The 18,631-nt window shown below is 39.9% G+C and overlaps 1 protein-coding gene across 1 annotated transcript; it reads left to right on the top strand.

Moving 5' to 3' along the window:
- Nucleotides 1-307: 307 nt before the first annotated feature.
- Nucleotides 308-11,551, top strand: BLMH (bleomycin hydrolase; the record flags this gene model as incomplete). The annotated part of the gene is made up of 7 exons (XM_009707002.1): nucleotides 308-379; nucleotides 439-594; nucleotides 1,106-1,264; nucleotides 1,363-1,430; nucleotides 1,833-1,950; nucleotides 4,402-4,471; nucleotides 10,956-11,551. Coding segments are annotated over 7 exons (795 nt in total), but the record flags the coding sequence as incomplete, so codon positions are not given.
- Between the last annotated feature and the right edge of the window lie 7,080 nt (nucleotides 11,552-18,631).

The following is an 18,631-nucleotide window of genomic DNA, read 5'->3' on the forward strand; positions in this document are numbered from 1 at the left end:
CTTGCACTGGGAAAGTATCTCGGAGGAGCTTCAGAATTACTTATGAAATGTTGGAATGAGACTGGGCAGTGTATTGGCTTTTGCTTTTGGCTGCCACGTTCCTAGGATAACCTGGAATTTATATGTTCAGCCTTAAGCGTCTGTTTTGCCTGATGGTCTACCTGAGAATGTAGAGTGTGAGAATGGAGACAGATTCTGTTAATTTTCCTGTGGCCTTTCAGATTGCTTTTGAACTGTTGAAACACCTACGTTTCCAGAGCTGAATGCAAGTAATTCACATGTGTACATTTATTCATGTTCTTCAAAGGTGGCCGTTAAGATTGCATTTCTCCAGCTGGTTCTCACATGGAGAAATCCAGTCATCAATGGCATTGCTGTGGTAGGAGAGGCAGACCTGCATGTTTCAGCAAGTTCACAGCTGTTTGCTTCTCTGGGCAGGTATTCAGAATAGTGAGTACATGCCTGGGCAGCCCTCCGGAGACCTTCTGCTGGGAGTTCCGGGATAAGGAGAAGAACTATCACAAATACGGCCCTGTGACACCGGTGCAGTTCTACAATGAGCATGTGAAGCCTTACTTCAACATGGAGGACAAGGTTGGGGGTGCTGAAAGGCAGTAGCTTCCTAAGACCTTTTCTTTGCTGCTAAGCCACTTATTTCCACTGTTGCAAGTGTACTGTCCACCCCTGTAACTGCACCGTATGGGATGGGTACTGCTCCCACAAGTTGAAGATGGCCCTATGTTTGTCCTCCCCATTCTCCTGTTTGTGCTCTACCCTTCAATTAGCTGTGATCTCACATTGCACTTCCCTGATGATTTTGTAATAAAATATGTAATGATCTAACCAGCCATAAAATGCCATAAGACAGCCATTAGAGAGCACGAATAACACACAAAGCTGCTCTGCCACAGGTATGAGGTGAACTTACGAAACAAAAACAAACAAACAAAACCTTAAAAAACCTGGTATTTCAGCCAAGTGGCTTGTTTGCTAGTGGGACAGACAGCTAGCTGGGACAAAAGCAATTATCTGCAAACTATCTCAATTCACTTCTCAAAGATTTCAGTTAAGTTGCACCTTAATTTGACATCTTGGTTTTTGGCAGATCTGTCTAGTGAATGATCCTCGACCTCAGAATCCATACTACAGGCTGTATACAGTGGAGTACCTGGGCAACATGGTAGGAGGGAGGAGAACGCTCTATAACAACCAGCCTGTTGATGTCTTGAAAAAATTAGCTGCAGCATCTATTAAGGATGGAGAGGTTGGTTTGGTTTCTTTTCATGGATGGCATGCCGCAACTCTTGTAATGTAAAACTCACTGGGATATGGCCTAGACTTGACTCATCTTTCTATTTGTAGGCTGTGTGGTTTGGCTGTGATGTTGCGAAGCACTTCTATGGCAAGTTGGGAATCAATGACATGAATATGTAAGTAGAGAATCAAAACAGAATACCATTTGGGATGCTTGGCTAGAACATAAACAGTGCTTTGGCTGCTTTAGAAACTAACTTGCCCATACTTTGGATTATATACCAAAAAAATGTATTTAATTCGGCAGCAGTAGAAATTTTTTTCACTTGTTAGCTAAAATCTGAATTCTTTAAAGACACTACAAGTGATTGCTAAATTTTGAGTCACTTGGATTGTCTAGTATCTGGTGAGAGAAACTACTAAAGGGATCAGTCTTTGCACTTATTCTGACACTAAAAATAGTTGAACTTGTATGCCTCTGCACTGGCTCTTGGGACAGATCAGTCTACTGATTCTGTTTTACTAGTGAGGATCCTCCCTGCATCCTTTTTGATACTGCTTATGTGGCTTTCTAATAGATTTAATCATGAGCTGGTGTTTGGTGTCTCCGTCAAGAACATGAACAAAGCAGAACGATTAATCTTTGGAGAATCAATGATGACCCATGCCATGGTCCTGACGGCTGTCACTGAGAAGGTAGAGTTTCCTTTCAGAAGTTCTGATGCTTGCACAGATGTATTTGAATATTCTGGCAGCTTGTTTGTGTTCTGGGCATGTTCACAGTGTGTAAGCTGTTCTGCTAGAGCTCAGCATGTGTGCCTCAACACCCTGGTGCACAAGGCCTAAGTTGTCTATTCTCCCTGTGTTGTTTGTGTCTGTTCAGAACTATAAATATTTAACAAGGAGGGAAGAATTTTAGACAAGTCAAGGACTTCTTTCTTTCTGCCCGCAGACTTTTATTGGAGAAAGGGAAAATAAAGTCAGCTTCTATTTTTAAGATACCAGAAAACCTATGTTAACTGATTTTTAAATACAGATTCTGATCTATCTTGCTGAGCAAGTATTTCTTACCCATTGCATGGGTTAGTCCAAGTTACCTTTTACAGCATGAAGCTCCTTCTGTTAAAATGCCAGTAGGAGGAATCTTGCAACAGTCAATCTCCTGCAGCTCACTGGCATGTGACCTGTCTGACCTACTCATAATTAGGGGAGGAAAATGGTGTCCAAAATAGCTGTGTGGCAGACAGTAGGCTGAGATGAATCCACAACTGAATCTGCTCCTGGCAGTATAACAAAGCACATATGAAGTAAAAGGAACCATGTGAAAATTTACAACTCGGGGTTATCTGCAATGTTGATGTTTTCCACTTATTTCCAGAAGTTGTCATTATTAAAGTTTCTTTGAAGTGCTCTCTTCCTGTCCAACATGACCTTGGCTTGAGAAATAACAGCTTGCATATAACTGGAAAAGTTTGTTTGAGCTCTGGGGTTTGAGGACTTGAGATGGGACTGCTGAGTCACAAGAATTTGAATTACTTTTTACAACTTTTTACAATTTTTCCTGTTGTGTTCCGAACTCTTGATGCTTCTATTTTGCGTATCAGATTGCACGAACACATCTTTAAAAAATTTTCATTGTTTTTCAGTTAGATATATAAAATGATACTTTTCTAATATTTAAAACCTATATATCTATTCATGACTGAAGTGTGTATGTTTGTACTGATTGTAGCCAGTTACTGGCTGCACTTCATTGGCACCTATAGTCTATGGTCTATATTTTTAAATTCATTCTTTTGCATGCCTAAATGTATAGTGGCATAAAATGTGGTCAAATGTGACCTGATTTCTTAATGAAAAGGATGTGTATAAGATCAGTACATGATGGGTGGTATCTGTAAAATTTAAAGATCATTTAAAAGAAATTATCCTAGAACAAGTTCAGCATTTAGAGGCTTTTCCACATTCAAAATGGACTAAGTTGTTTTGGCTTTCTGTTCAAACATGTCTTATATTAAACCTTAACTTAATCTAAAGGAGCTTTGATAAACTGAGTTGTAAAATGTAATACTTTGGATTTACCTACTTTATAAACAGGCTTTGAAGATTTAAAAAAAATCCTATTACAATTTTACAACATAAATTGATGTGGATTAAATGCACCTTTTGGTTAAAAACTTAAATGTACGTAAATGTGTTTATCCCAGTTTCTGTCTGATAGCATCAAGAGTTGCCTTATCCTTAGTCTGGTAGCTCTTGAGTGTCTCGTTTTAAGGACTGTGCTATATTTTTTTAAGTGAGAAGAGAAACAATACAACAATATTCCACTGAATATTAAAAATGGATTTATGGGGTGTTTTGCAGGCTAGCTTTTGTATTTAAAAAAATATTTTAGTAGTGAAAGAATAACTATTCTTTGGTTCCTCAAGGAACTGTGTCCTCATGAGGGGCTGCTTGAAGGAAGCAACAGTTCACTTTGTGGCACAGCAAGCCTATGAAGTTGTTTTCGGTCCTTTTATGTGCTTGGTGGATTTCAACCAGGCTTCAGATACACACAATGCAGGCTAGAATACTGCATGCTTCTGAATGTGAAGTCAAATGTACTTCATGCTCGTCAGAAGCCTTGTATATCTTTCAAAGCACCTGACTTGGACCTGCATCCTTCAGCTAGATTCTTCAAGTGTTTTGTACTTGCTCTTACTAATACTGCTCTAAATTATTACAGTTGCTTCATTGCCCTTGTTCCTTTCCTCCGATTGTTAGTTCAAGCAAGTTGTGCATTTTGCATTTCAGAAGGCCCTCATGCCCTGATAGGTCATAGGGAAGGCTGCTTAAATTCTGTCAATTAAGTCCTAACTTGAATTTAGTTAAATTTAAGTTTTCTGGTTAAAACAAGTATTTATTGCAGGTTCTTTTCTTGACCACATTTCCTCATATTTTATGTAAGCGGGTAGACAAGTATTTTAGAAAATTACATTTCTTCAACCATTAGCAAGAAACCATTGTCTGAAACTCGCCAATGCCTGTAGACTTTTGGGAGTGGAGCTCTGCGGTTTGCTGGTGCTGGATTTAGACTTGGAAGGATTGGCTGCTGTAAACTTGCATGGTCCTTCCCTACTGAATAGCCATCCACTTGTTTTGTCACAGGATGGGCAAGAAGAGGCATTTGAAAAATGGAGAGTGGAAAACTCCTGGGGTGAAGACCGTGGTAATAAAGGTAAAGTAATTTATAGTCATGGGAACAGAAAGCTAAACTTAGTGTTTGGAAATAAGGAGGTAGAAGGGGGGAAAGGGGATGTGCTGTGTGTTCTTCTCCAGGACATGCATGAAACAAGCATGCAAACAGCATGGGGATCACTGAGTTATGGCACTGTGTTCCTGGAAGACAAACATTCTTCACTTAAATGTGATTTACATCTAAGTAAATCAAATGTAAACATTGAACGGAGAAGCAGGAAATGTCACTGAATAAATGTGACACTGTGGTTGCAGGTTCAACTATAGAGGCAATTGCATTTTTGGGAGGTGGCCATAAGTGATTGATGCTGACACTTCTTGACAGACAGGGCATCTTGGTCCCAAGGGCAGGAAGACAAAGTTGACAGAAGGACCTATGTTGGAGGCTAGGACTGGAACTCTGAATATAGCTCGATGGTATGGGGCATATATTGTCTTTACTGGATTGGCAAAAGCTGTAGTGTAATGAAGCTGTTTATTTTGTCTGTGGAAGGTATGGGAAGCTACTGGTAGACTTTAGATGAAGTTCATATTTTATCAAAGTTTAAATACTTCATTATAACTTTTTAAAGGTTGATTAGTTTATTGTTGTAATGCTGCTTATTTTCTGAAGCATTGTATATGAGTTTGCTGTTGATCACAAGTAAATTGCCAGCCATTATCCCTGCCAAAAAAAACCCCAGCAGCTGTAAGAGTTTGACAGGTGTGGCAGGGAGAGCAGAACCTTTGCTATTCTGTTGCTCATAATCCTTTGCTGCAGAACACAAGTCTGAAAAATCTGGTAGTTTTAGTCTGAAAATATGGTAGTACTTCTGTTCTGAGATACCAAGAATTCCTGTGGGCATGTAAATCGATCTTTTAATAAAGGGACATGCTTAATAAAGAAGAAATGCTTTGCAGTATCAAATAAGATAGGATCACTTCCAAGAGCTGCACTATATAGAAGTGCTTTCTTCTAGTATGAAAGGAGAAATAAGACTTTGCTGCAATACTTTTAAATGTACTGAAGTTTTTGGTAACAGAGATAAGCTTGAATCTGTACGCTACAGCTATTTCATCTTTGGCACCTCACGCTGGCTGTGGCTGATATTACTTAAATAATCTTCTGAGTCATGTGTGAAACCTAAGTGGTTTATATTTTCTTTTAAAGCACTGTTTATCAATCACTGCAAGCTCTTACTTACTGATTTTGTAGATGGGAAATGAGGATGTGGCTGGTTCCAGCTTGAGCTGTGAACAGCTTCAGTGTAAACTTTTCTATCTGCAACACCTGCCTGTAAAAAAGAAAAAGAACAACTTTAAAAATAGTAATTCTGGTTGCCTTTCTGAAGCCATGCAACATCCTTGCAGTGTTCCTCTCTGGTACGACAAACACTAGCAACAAGAAAATCCACAGTTAAGGTGCATTTCTGCTCCTGCCAAGTTTTCTGCATGAACTTGCTTTCCTGTTGATGACTGTCTCAGCCTGCACTATTCTTCCTTTAGAAAGGATCTATAAGGGCTGTAGGGCTGTAGCAGGGTGGATGGGCCAGCCTGGCATGGCCAGCGGGCAGGCAGTGTGGACAGAACAGTGAGTCACAGCTGAGTGGTGGTTTAGGAAATTGCTTCCAGTTGTTTCCCTGCTTAGCCTGGGAATGACCGGAGGGTGTGTCTCTGCCCGGTTTGGGGGGGCCAGCTCTGACCTCCCTGGCCCAAGGTGAGCAGGGCTGATGGTGTGAGAGCATTCCTACTTTGCTCTGCCAAGGCTTGCACTCAGTCAGCTTTTCCTAAATGGAATGGAGGGGGAACTCCATGATTTTTTTTGTCATCTCCTATCTAAGACAGGCTGGATGTGGACTCAGCCATGGTATAAGCTTGCTGATAAGCATGCCGAGCCAGACTTCAGTGTGTCCCAGGGCATAACACAATAGTCATTGCGGACTACATTTTTCTGTTACACATTAATCCCAACTGTGCTCACAAGATTTGGTATGGCTGAAATTTCCCAGGATATCTGGGTTTTCTTCTGGGAATGGACTATTTCTGGAAAACTGTTTTAGGATGTTGCCTTTATGAATAAGGTTTTGATATCTTATACATGAACAGCTAACTAAAATTTAGAATATTCTTGGAACAGTGTCTTACCTTAGGTTCTGGCCCCTTGGTATTGCAGTAGGGTCTGTTCTGAGTTAGCTGTATACATTCACAGCAAAGTATTACCACAAGCATCTTTAGTCTTGACAAAACAATGAAATTATGTTGATATTCAGCCTTCAAGGCTCATCAAAGTGACAGTAGTAAAACGTACTTTGGAATTTTGGATTAAGGAAAGAAGCCAAATCAATACTAAAAAGAAGTAACATCAAAACTTTTTTGTCTCCAAATACAAACTAATAACTACTTTGTTAAGCACCTGTATGTATAAAGAGAATGTAAAATATAAAAATGCCTGGTTAGTTGTGCTTTTTTTTGTCAGAACACTTTTTGAGACACTCCAGATACTTGGTTTGTGATGTTAGATGCTATTAGTGTTAGAGGAATGCTTCCAGGAAGGAAGTGCCTTACTCAGCTTGCTTTACAACTGCTCAGCGTGGACTTAGGTTAGTACTGCAAACATTCTGAAATCAATAGGTGTCTGTCAGCAACTTTGATTGTGCTAGCCGTATATGCTTCTTGGCCAAGGTTCAGAGTTGTTCTTTGTTAGAACTGGAGAAAGACTGGGCTCGATTTCAGGATATTGGCTGTTACTCCCAAACCACAGTGCAGTAGACTGAAGCCTGACACTGCAAGTAAAAGTTGTACCCATTGAGCTGTGACTGAACCGCGGCAGTTCTGTGCTAGTGTTATGGGGCTGGAGCATCAGTGAATGCTCCAACAGAGCTGCAGAGGCTGTGATTGATACGTGTGGAGAGCTGCATGCATTTTTGGCTTTCTGCACTTTAAGCTTGGAATCCAAAGTAAAAAAAAAACAAAACCTACAGCAACTAGAAAAGTATAGTGCCTCAGGCTTTAAGGTAGAAATAACACTAAATTAACCCAGTTACCTAGTCGTCTTTGAGTATTACTTTGAACTTGTTTGGCAGCTTTGTAAGCTTAATTTGCTACTGGGTTTGCAGTAACAGTTTATTGCCCTTAGACATTATCTCTTCTCCAAATATGGATTCACTTTTCAAGAATGAGTTCTAGAGCCATTTAAGAGGAGCTCGTTGTTCCTTTGAAATATAATAGGACCCCAGAATGACTTGAATAAACCCTGCCTGTACCTTGTATGCATGTATGGTGTGTATGCCATCTACATGAACTTTTCTGGGTGACTCACTGTCATTTATCTGTTTTGTACTGGTAGAGACCATGGTCTCTGGAAAGTCTTGCTCACTGTCTATGTTTTGTTTTGGTTAGGGAGTTGCCTGGAAAAGTGCCTTTACAGAAAATCCCATCAGAACTAGAAGCTTGACTCTATTTCAGACAATTTTTTCAGGGAGGTAAATCCCTGAATGATTTTCTTAGGTATGACCAAAAAACCCGCTGTTGAGCTGAAGGCAATTGGACATATCTGTCAGAGCTCATTCTCAAACATTAGAAGAGGTATCTTGACAGGGTTTCCTCCCCTTCTTCCTGCCCTGCTCTTTCACTCTTCAGTGTCCAGTACTAGCTGGTGTAGGAGGTTTGTAGTCTGTCCTAGCTCTCTTGCTATGCAGTGAGTCAGGCAGTGATTTTTTTTTTTAATCTTATCTGCCTTGTTTAGGAACTGGGAAGCTGTGCTTAGATAAGTCCAGTCCAGAGAACCAGAATCCACATCAGTAAGGAGGCAGCCAAGAATGATGTTAAACTTGGCATATCCCAGTTGAGGCCCAGTTGGGTGTGGGGGATACAAGTAAGCCCAGACTCCATTATTTCTTGGACAGGGTGATAAAGGGTACAGCCTGCAACAAAACACCAGAGACTGGACTTTTGAGTCATTAAAAACCAAGCAAACAAATGACTTATCGTTGGTAGGAAATGGAAGGTTTTTTTCACATAGGGTGCCTCTTGCTTTGCTCTGAGGTGCCAGGTAGCACCTCTTTCTGCAGACTTGCATGGTGCAGGACAGGAAAGACTGTGACTCCTGGTTTGGGTATCATGGGATGAAGTTTGTTACACGCTCACACTCCGCAGAGTGGGCAGAACTGAATTCTTGTGGTAGTGCTTGTCCTGGAGAAAGGGAAGCTCTGGGAACAGCCTAGGATTGCCTTTCCTAAATATTTAGTAATTACATTCATATCTTCTGTAAAAGTGTTTCTTGGAATCCTGTCTGTTTTTTCTCAAGGAATGAACACAGCTGCTGACAAACACTGCTTGTTTTTTGAGGTAAAAAGAGTTGCTTCCCAGTCAAGTATTTCCCTTCTGTGTTTTACTGGCACTTTGTCAGCCGTACAGGCAAGTTTAATTATTCTGCTTACTCTTTTGTTCTGGGGAGACAGTACATTATTACCTAACTTTGAACCCAGCTTATCCCATTAGATGTCTTTTTTAAAAGCAAGCAAGAGGGGAACACTAAATCACATTATCACATCCATTTGATTGGGGTCCATCTGCTTGTTTTGGCATGAAAAGAGCTTTCTTGTGATACATCTCCAGCCAGAAGTCAGCTCCCTTTTGACTTTTTTTAATCTCTTGTACTGGCTGTTGCATGCATACTCTTCTGTGTGATGACATTTTAAGGATTTAACTGTAGCCGTTTAGCATCTGTATTCGTATATGTGTATATCATCCCATAAGTACACTATGACAGAAAGGCTCTGTTAATTTGTTCTCCCTGTGGAGGAGTTACAGCACAAGCACGAAGTGGCTTGTACTGGGTCCTCTGGGAACTTTTCAAGGGCTTTATTTTCAGGTGCCCAAATCCTAGCTTATGCAATAACTTGCAGACCATTCATCCTCAGCTGCCCTCTCCCTGGCCAGCAGCTTGTCAGTTTTAAAATGCTGCATGTTCAGGTTTTCCTTTGGGTATATTAGAGAAATGTGGACTAGCCCCATATGGAGGAATACGCTTTTGTAGTTAGGTGTTGTGTTCTGTTACAAGAAGATGATGCTGTTCCAAGTTCTCTTTTGTATTCTGCCCTTAACATACAAATGGTTGGAGTAGAAGCAATAGGCTAATTGCCTGAGGTAAAGCTCTGTTGTGTACCTTACCCAGACATGCAGTAAACTTTTCTGTTTCTTTTTCACTTCTGCCTGTTACCTGGATGGAATGCAGAGCTCAGGGTTGCCTTAGGCAGGCTCTTAGGTGTATGTACTGCTGCGTATAAAGTATGTGTCTCCTTTTAATGAAGAAATTGATAATGGCTTTCATTGTGACACTGGGCACAGGCCTTCTCAAAAAGCGACCTTACTTATTTGCGTGTTCTGAAGTTCTGCTTGATGCTTCCTTCTTGTTCAGACACTGCGATCCTAATCAGCACTGTCAAGCTTTGAGATACAGGATGTCAGAAGCAGAGTTCATTATCCTCTCAGGGTGCAATTACTTGTTGGCTCTTGGGAGTGAGAGGTTTTTGTGTGTCCCAAGAACTCATATCCTGAAGAGAAAATAATCAAGGCAGCTCCCTTTGGCAGTGTTTCCAAAATGGCTTCTAGCTTGGATTACAATTGATAGGGTTTTTAATTTATGGGAATTATCTGATCTCTTGCTTTAGAAACCAGATGGTGTAGATAGATGCATTTATTGTCCATATTCTTTGGACATTTTCTTTCATTTGATTGTGTGATGATACTGTATAAGGACATGAGGAACTTTATTACATAAAGCCTTCTCATCTGTCTTCTAAATGCTTTTTTTCTACCAGCCACTCTTATTTTCAGTTCACCTTGAATAGTTTGTTTCCAGTGATAGCTTTCTGCTAAAACCTGTGATACTCTAAATGTGGCATCTTTTTCCCCCAGTTCAAAGGCTGTTCACTGAAATTCTCAGCAAGAACTACGTTAAGGGAGAAAACTAAGATTTAGTTGAGCAAGAATGTGATTTGGATGGCTTTGAGGAAAGCAGATGGCCTCCTCTTAATGCAAGAACTAAAACAGTGAAGTTTTCTTAAGCCAGAGGTGGTATGGATATTCACCTGGAAAACTTCCCTTTTCTTAATAAATTCCTGAAACTTCTAAAGCCAGAGACTGGGATACCTTTACATTCTGCCTTAAATGCCTTTTTTTTAGGCATTGTAATTCTCTTGAGTATTCTCAATGCTTATTTTAACAGAGGAAGCATAAATGCTGAATATTGTGGGTCTTGTCTTTCCTAGCAGGCTTTTTGCTTGGTCTTTCAGTGTACAGGAAGTACATCTGGTTAGCCTGTATGTTAATTTCTTTGTGATTTTTTTTCATTTGTCTTGAGAGATACGAAGTATGACTAGGTCTTCCTTGTAATGCATCATTCATAGCTGAAACTTGTATCTGTGACTGCTTCACTGTATTGGTAATAGTTCTCTGTTGTAATGAACTGTTTTCATCTCCAGGTTACCTGATCATGACTGATGACTGGTTTTCTGAGTACGTGTATGAAGTTGTGGTGGATAAGAAGCATGTACCAGAAGACATCTTGGCAGTGATGCAGCAGGATCCAATTGTTTTGCCAGCTTGGGACCCTATGGGGGCTTTAGCCAAGTGAACTACAGAATATTTGCCTCTTAATGGTCAACCAGAAGTAGATGCAATAGAGAATTCCAGTGGTTGGAAGCCATAGCCAAATGATAATGTGACCAAGCACTCAGCATGGTCCATATTCTTGAAATGTAAGTTAAGGATCTTTGGGAAATAGTGCTTTACTGACTTGGTTGAATAAAGCTCTCAGACAGGCTACTCTGCAAAACTAAAAAGGGAAAAGGGAAAAAAAACTCATAATGAAAATGTATTACAAGTGCTGTCAATGGCAGTTTGATTTTACCTTAAATTTTTAATAAAAATCAGCCTAGTAACTTAGAAATATTTTGATCAGTGTTTTCCCTAGAGATGGTGGCCATAAAAGGCCCTTTAGAATTAACAGCTAGGTGCTTGTTAGAACAAATACATCGAGATACTTATAAATTAACCATCCATGGTTTGACTTGTACCATAAAAGAATGCCCAAAATGTTTTATATATTTACATTTTTGGTTTTGCTGAAGTTTTGGAGGGGACATAAGAATTGAAACTGCTAAAAATTACCTTTAGAAAATTTTCTCTTCCAGCAGAACTTGGGAGGGGGTGGGGGGGACAACTGTTTCCTTGAGGGTTTCTGGTTTCACTTGTTTTTATTCTTCCATTATTGAGCTAGGATTGGATAACCCATATCAAGGCCCAGTGCTATGTCTGTGTGCACAGAAGCGCTATTTTTCAGTTATATTGCGAGAACAACTGTAAGTATGTTCACAGGTGGAGTTTGTCATGCTCAACAGAAAAAACCCTGATGTTTTAATTGCTGCATTTTATTTGGATGTTTTAAAAAAAAACAAGATGGTGCTATGAAGCTTTTGAATAAACACTTTCTAAAGTGACTGTTACAGTTCTGTTTTCTTTTTTTAAATGAGCCCCATGTAACTAATGAAATGGTAAGATATTACTAAGCTACAAACAAATCGAAGTGAGCCAGAATGTGAACGTATCAGGAAAACGTGCTGCTTTATGTTCTCAGTAGTGAAAGATGCTCCTCTCACTGGTCAAAGATAAACACAAACATAGTATCTCATGTACTACAGGCACTCAGTTTGAGCACAGTACTAATCCTTTGATTTAAATCATGCCAAAATAGCGGGCTGTCTTTGTGCGTACCCTGACAGTTTTCCTGTTCGATACTGGGTTTACTCACAGGCCAATAAGAGGGTAAGTAAGGGTAAAGAACCACACTGAAACACAACTGTCAGCTGCCATGGGTAGCAAATAGATGTTGCTTAAGTCAAGTGCAAGAAAAAAAGGATGTTTGGTATGGCAATGGTACTCTACAATTTTTTTTACTTCCATTTGGACAACAGAGGCAGAAAGTTATTAAACGATTACGAAAGTGTATCTTATGCTGGTTATACAAATGTGTGTGTATATGTATGTACATGTATTAAAAATGCCAAGATGAATCATGTCTGCATGTTGCCTGCTAAACTAAATCCAGATTAGGGTTTGTGTCGGAGTCATCAAAGATTATTTAACCTGCTGTGATTAACATTTCCTGAAGTGGGCAGGAGTGCTGGTTAGATAAGAGAATTGGTGTGGAACAGCAGCAGGAGGTTATGGTTACTGTCCTCGAGTGATGGGTTTTAAGAGTCTGTGCCCTTTGCAGTATTTTCTGCAGAGGTAACAAAGCTCTTCTGGAGATGTACAGACTGTCTCTTGACAGTACAGTGATACAATCATTTGATTCCTTTTTAGTAAAATTCAGCTCATGTTATCCTGGGCTTATGTCAAAAGGTTTTCTGTCATCTCGAGACCTATGAGGTTACAGGAGCAAATGGCTATTGCTCTCAGCTTGCCTTTTCTAGTAGCTACAGTCACGAGCGATAACATTAAGCTATAGCTTTGCAGTACATTTTCCTAATCTAGAAGACTCCACGTTCAATGCTCAGACTTTGTTCTGCGTCTCGGGACCTTTCTTGCTTTCTACAGTGTTGACTGGCAGAAGTGTGCACCACGTGCAGTTACCTTTGTAACTTTTGGCATATACCTTTGGGCATACCTTTTAATTATGAGGATATTGTTGAACAGTTGATTTGCCAAATATATTTAATTATCAGGTTATTGCCAAATATCTTGCCACCATTTCTGATTTATAATCTTTGCTCAGCAAAATGTGATCTCTATCAAACCATACAAATGTATATTGTATAAGGAACAGTGCCAGCCAGCAGGAACTGGGTATGCAAATAGAGCATGCAGAAGAAGTGTGAGCTAAGTCTGAGTGGTGTGGAAAGAAGAATATAAAAATGTCATAGTTGATCATATACTCTTGTAGAAAAAAATAATGTAATATTGGGGTGTATAAACAGAGAAATAGCCTCCAATATGTAAAGTTCCCCAGCTCTGCCTAAGACTGGTGGGGAGTGAGCTGGAGTGCAGTATCTAGTTTAGGGTACTGCACCTCAGGGAAGATGCAGACCAAAACGAGTGTAGAGAAGAGTGGTAAGAATTCATCAGAGGACTTGAACTGTGACTAGTAAAAGGCTGGAAGAACCATGGTTGAGAGAGAAGGGGAGACATGGTCTTTTAGTTCATAAATGGATGGTTTAAAGAAGGGAATTTACTTCCCACTACTCATGATAAATTGATCAAAAAAGTCATGGGCTTCCACTGTGTCAAGATTTAATGAGACTAGGAAAAGCTTTCTGGTGATAAAAATAGCAAAGAACTGGAACAGATTGCCTGAGGATGCGTGCTGCTTCCATCGCTAGAGAGTTTTAAGAACAGGTTACAGAAAAACGTGTCAGAAATGGCATTGGTAGAGTTGATCCTTCTTACGGCAAAGGGAGGGACCAGATGATCTTTTGAGGTCCCTTCTGGCTTTATGGGTCTGTGGTGCACAGTCTCTGCCTCACGCTGTGTTACTTGCATCAAGGCGAGTAAACAGTCTTGTACTTGATGCTGAACCCTGGTGGCTCTGAAACAAAGCCAGATCTCTTAGGAAGCTGTATTATGCACAATATTTTGATTGTGACTAATGCATGTGTTGTTTTGGATGCTTTTTTCCTTCCAAAAGGTCAGTATTTTAGTCTTTCAAAATCTTTCTGCTTATGACATTATACCAGTTCGTCTATTTCCTTTATGCTATCTATGTGAGGGGGATAGCAGCCAGAGAGATTTAACTTTTTCTCTGGAGTTTAACTGACTAACATTTTTGTTGCCTATGGCAGCCCTGATGAGGATTGAGTTTGACAAATTAAAAACAGTTTCCAAGCCAGTTTTTGTTAATTTGAGTATTTAAAAGTATTGTCCAGTGTGTGCTTATCTCCGCTGCTCTTGCCCAGATATTTCCCTGTGCAGCTTATACAATAGCATGGTCTTTTCCTTTCCTTCAAATAAGCACAGAAAATCCACACGGCTAAAACACGTTATAAGAAACAAAGCCAATTTGGCAGAAACAGTTTTGCCTTTATGCCCAGGAATTTTATGAGTTCTTTGTAAGAAGGAATGGGAAAGAGGAGGGGAAATACATATGCCGAAGCAAGAGCTGTATTTCTTCTACTTCGAGGACTGTAAGGGCAGTTGAACGAACTGTTCTAAGGTTCATGCTAATGACGCTCTCTTATTCAAGGCTGGCATAATATTAAGTAGGATATTCTCCGTTTTGGTACCTGTGTGATAACAGCCCAGAAAAACCAGTCCTGTGCCTTTGCTATGGATCAATAGCTGCGTGCTCTCGCTAGGCAGCTGTCTTTGTTATCCACAAACCAGACCGTCGCATCTTACAGGCAAGTGGGCTTGTTTTCAAACAGTAGTTTGAAATGTGAATAAAATCAGTATGTATAAAATTATTTCCCATTAACAGCTCCTGTTGATGCGATGTTCACTGGATCACTCTGCCCTTTTGTCCTAAAGGAAAATCACCGATGTGATCAGCAGCCCTCACCTGGAGGATTAAGAATTGAGACAGCTGAGCAGATGATCGAGAGGCTGTGTGCTCCGTACAGAGGCTGAGGAAGCTCCTGGTGTCCTGCACAGCCTAAGGCATGGCTGCATCCAGAAGAACCTTGGTCTGTTCTCAGGTGCATGGAAATCAGAGTACAGCCCAGAGGTGACAGGGAATTGGCCCAGCACCTCTCCAGCAGAGCAGTATGGGACACGTAAATGAGGAACAGACCACTTCACTCCTGTCAGTTTGCAGGACATGGTTCAGAGATGATCAAAACTTAAACTCTTTCCAACTGATGGGATGGAAATAATGTGGGAATAAGCCTACCTTGCTACAGTTTAGTCTCTCAAAGAAAGCTCTGCTTTATGAAATGTAAACCCAAATTACAAAAGAAATCAACATCTAACTGTTGTAAAGCTGCTTAGGTTAGAACAAAAAACCAAAACTAATTCATGCCCATTGTGTTTCAGTGCTGCTTCTTCCCTTAGTTTATATGCTTTGCAAATCCTTAAAAAGACCTTTGGATTGTTGAGGAACCAGCCAACTAACAGATAGTTTCCTTTCCAGTTTGTCAACAAAACCATGTAGTTGTCATGTGATAATTCAAAGACAGTTCCTCTGACAGGTGGAAAACGTTGACAGATAATGTTATAAGTGTCAACTATCTCAGGTTCAATCAAAAGTCAGAAAATAACAACTACTGCTAACCAAGGAAAGGAAGAGGCAGGAGGAGAGGTGATGTGTAGTGGCGGTTTGTAGGGATTTCTCCACCCGAATGCTCTCTCAAAACAGTTGTAATGGAAATAGCAAAACCTCTCCAAAACCCATCTAACTCCCAGATGTATATCCCAGCACAGTCAGCTTAGAAAATAGCAGGGAAGGACAATTGTAATAGCTTCTAAATGTAGTCTGATTCCCAACTAAGCAAAAGATGGGAACAAATAAATATTTTAGGATTTGTTTGTTTTGTGGTATTTGGAAGATTGTTCCTATCTTCTTATTGGCAGTGAATCAGAGACATCCTTGCAGAATTATTATTAATCTCTTCTTAGTACAGCTGGTACTGCTGTTATTAGGTAATTTGATTGATGCTTCCCATTCTTGTGCTGGCAGTGGTAACTGGAATCTACAGCTGCTTTATCTGTGAAGAACTGTGGAAGCGTTTGAAGTTACATGTCCTGTAAAGTCCATTTTCTTCCTCTTGTTTTTTCAGACTTTCCCTAAATCATTTTGCCCACTGATGCACAGAAGATTTCATGAAATTCTGGAACTGACTCAGTACAGCACCGAAGTTTTTCACATATAAGATAAAATAAGTGTCATACAGTTGAAGGGTCTGCCTGACATCTCCAGTCTGTTAATTATATTATGCCCTGAAGGCTCCAGACTGTTTGGCAAGAAGCTAAAAAAGTCCCATGCTGCTGCAGAAGACATTAATGAAAAAAAAAAAAATCAACTAAAAAAAAAAAAAGGCCAGGATAAGTCATGAAAGGTGGTTTTGTGTTCTTCATATGCTGTTTTTCACATCACAGCTTTGTATGCCTTGCAAAAATAACTGACTAGTGGCACTGGGGACCACTGATGTGAGCAGATGAAAGTGATTTAACTGCAAGTGTTGACCAAGATGAATGGTATGCAATAGTGTTTCAGAACTTGTTTAAAGAACCTTAAGCAGAGACTAAGATGGAGAAAAATCTCAGAAGAAGGTCCTGATGCCCCTAAAACTTAAAAAAACCCCTATATGATTGTGTAAAGAGCAGAGGGTCCCAAAGTAGAGAGAAATTATTTCTTGTAAGAGGGTAGAAAAAGTGAGTTTGGAAAATCCATTCCAGTCTCCCAGCAGTAGTCAGCTGGAAATCTGTATGAACGGGAAGGCACAGACTCCTCACCCCATCTGTCCTCCCAAAAAGAAAAAGCCTGCTGTCCGAAGCGTGAGGTCTAATCCACAGATGGATACTTACTCATTAAAACATTGTATTTTGACCTTCGTAAAGGTTTAGTGAGCGGGGCACCATAGTATCTGTCCTTGCAAACCCTTCAGAATAGGACAAAACAGGGCGAAGGCTGTGAACGAATGTAATATGCAAGGGTGCTAACTGTGGGGTTTTTTTCCTGTCTGCAGCTAAGCGGAGATTAATGCGACCAAAACTGTTTATTTTGGAAAGAAGAGTACAGGAGGAGAATTCAGCATAGCAGAGAAAAGATATGTTAGATATTCTGATTTTCCCTGAATCGATGCGTTCAATGAATGTCTAATACAACTGCAGGCAACAAGCTTAATTTCACAGAACGTTTTTAATGTACTGCCCACAAGAATTAACAGGTAAACAACAATTATTTTAATCCATGTCTCCCTATGTTTGTAATTGCAATTGCAATACCTGAGCTACCCTTGAGATGGTGCAAATGACATGCTGCTGACTGACTGCTGCTATCATTAAGGGACCAGAGGACAGAAAAAGGAAAGTGCTAATTATACCCCTGTGCTTTGCAGTTTTGGGAGTTTGTTTTCTTTTCAATTGTTTGGAACAAGTTTCTGAAAACTGCCAGCCACTTACAGCAAAACTACTGTTGCTCTAACAATTAGCTATTCTTATTTGTCCCCATTCGGGTTTTCCACTACTTTTGTTTTTTCTTTTTTTAAATCTGCCACCTAAACTATGGCACTATTTCATTGACCTGTGATTTATGACTTTTTATAAACAAATTGCAAAGTCTAGGAATGAAGAAATCCTAGATGAAAAAAGCTAGAGAAAAAGCATGTCAGAGGTTGAGTGAGATATTTTGAGTAGTAGTAGGAAGAAAGGAAATTACTTGTTGAGCTTACTGAAGCAGCAAAACGCTTTTAAAGAATGTGTCCTTAATGCTTTAAAATAAACCTTATTTCTTTATTAAAATAAGGTAAATATTCAGCAATAGAAATTATTCTTTCCAAGCCTTTTTTATTGTGATAATATCCTAGTCCTTTGTATCTTTCTGTAATCTACAGACCCACCTGCAAACTTGTAATTACTCCCTCAAAACTTCCGTCCCATTTGTTGTCTCCATCACCATCACCATCCTGTTATTTTTAGCTGTAAGAACAGCCAGCAAAACTGTCCCTTACCAGAAAAGCTTCCCTCCTTCTCCCTCTGCCTTCATTGGAGCCTGCTCCTTTGAACTGATCAGAACAGAGAAATGCAGCCACCCACCTCTAGGAGGAAAATTGAGCTGCAGCCCTGGTGAAACATAAAGTTTATTTGACTAAAGTGACGCAAAAATTCTTAAAGAGCTCTTTGGCAGCAGATTATCTGGAAATCAGACCATGTGAGGGGGACTGGTGTACAAAAACCTCCCCAAGATGCTGAGTTGCCCACAGGCTGAGTTCCTGAGACTCTGAAGTAAATGTGGATGAAGGTTACTCGAGCTTGGATAACTCCAAGGAGAGCACTTCAAACCCATCTGAAAGACAGGTACTTTATAATTTTGTTTTTAACACACTGCTATCTAAAGTACTTTATGAAATTTTCCTAGAGTTTACCTTCTGAAGCAAGCATACTGGAGGTTCATTAACTTTCACTCCTCATTGCCTCTTTCAACTTTGGTTATAAAATCTGAAAT

The sequence above is a fragment of the Cariama cristata genome, unplaced genomic scaffold (assembly GCF_000690535.1).
Source record: "Cariama cristata isolate BGI_N322 unplaced genomic scaffold, ASM69053v1 scaffold8769, whole genome shotgun sequence".
Taxonomy (NCBI): Eukaryota; Metazoa; Chordata; class Aves; order Cariamiformes; family Cariamidae; genus Cariama; species Cariama cristata.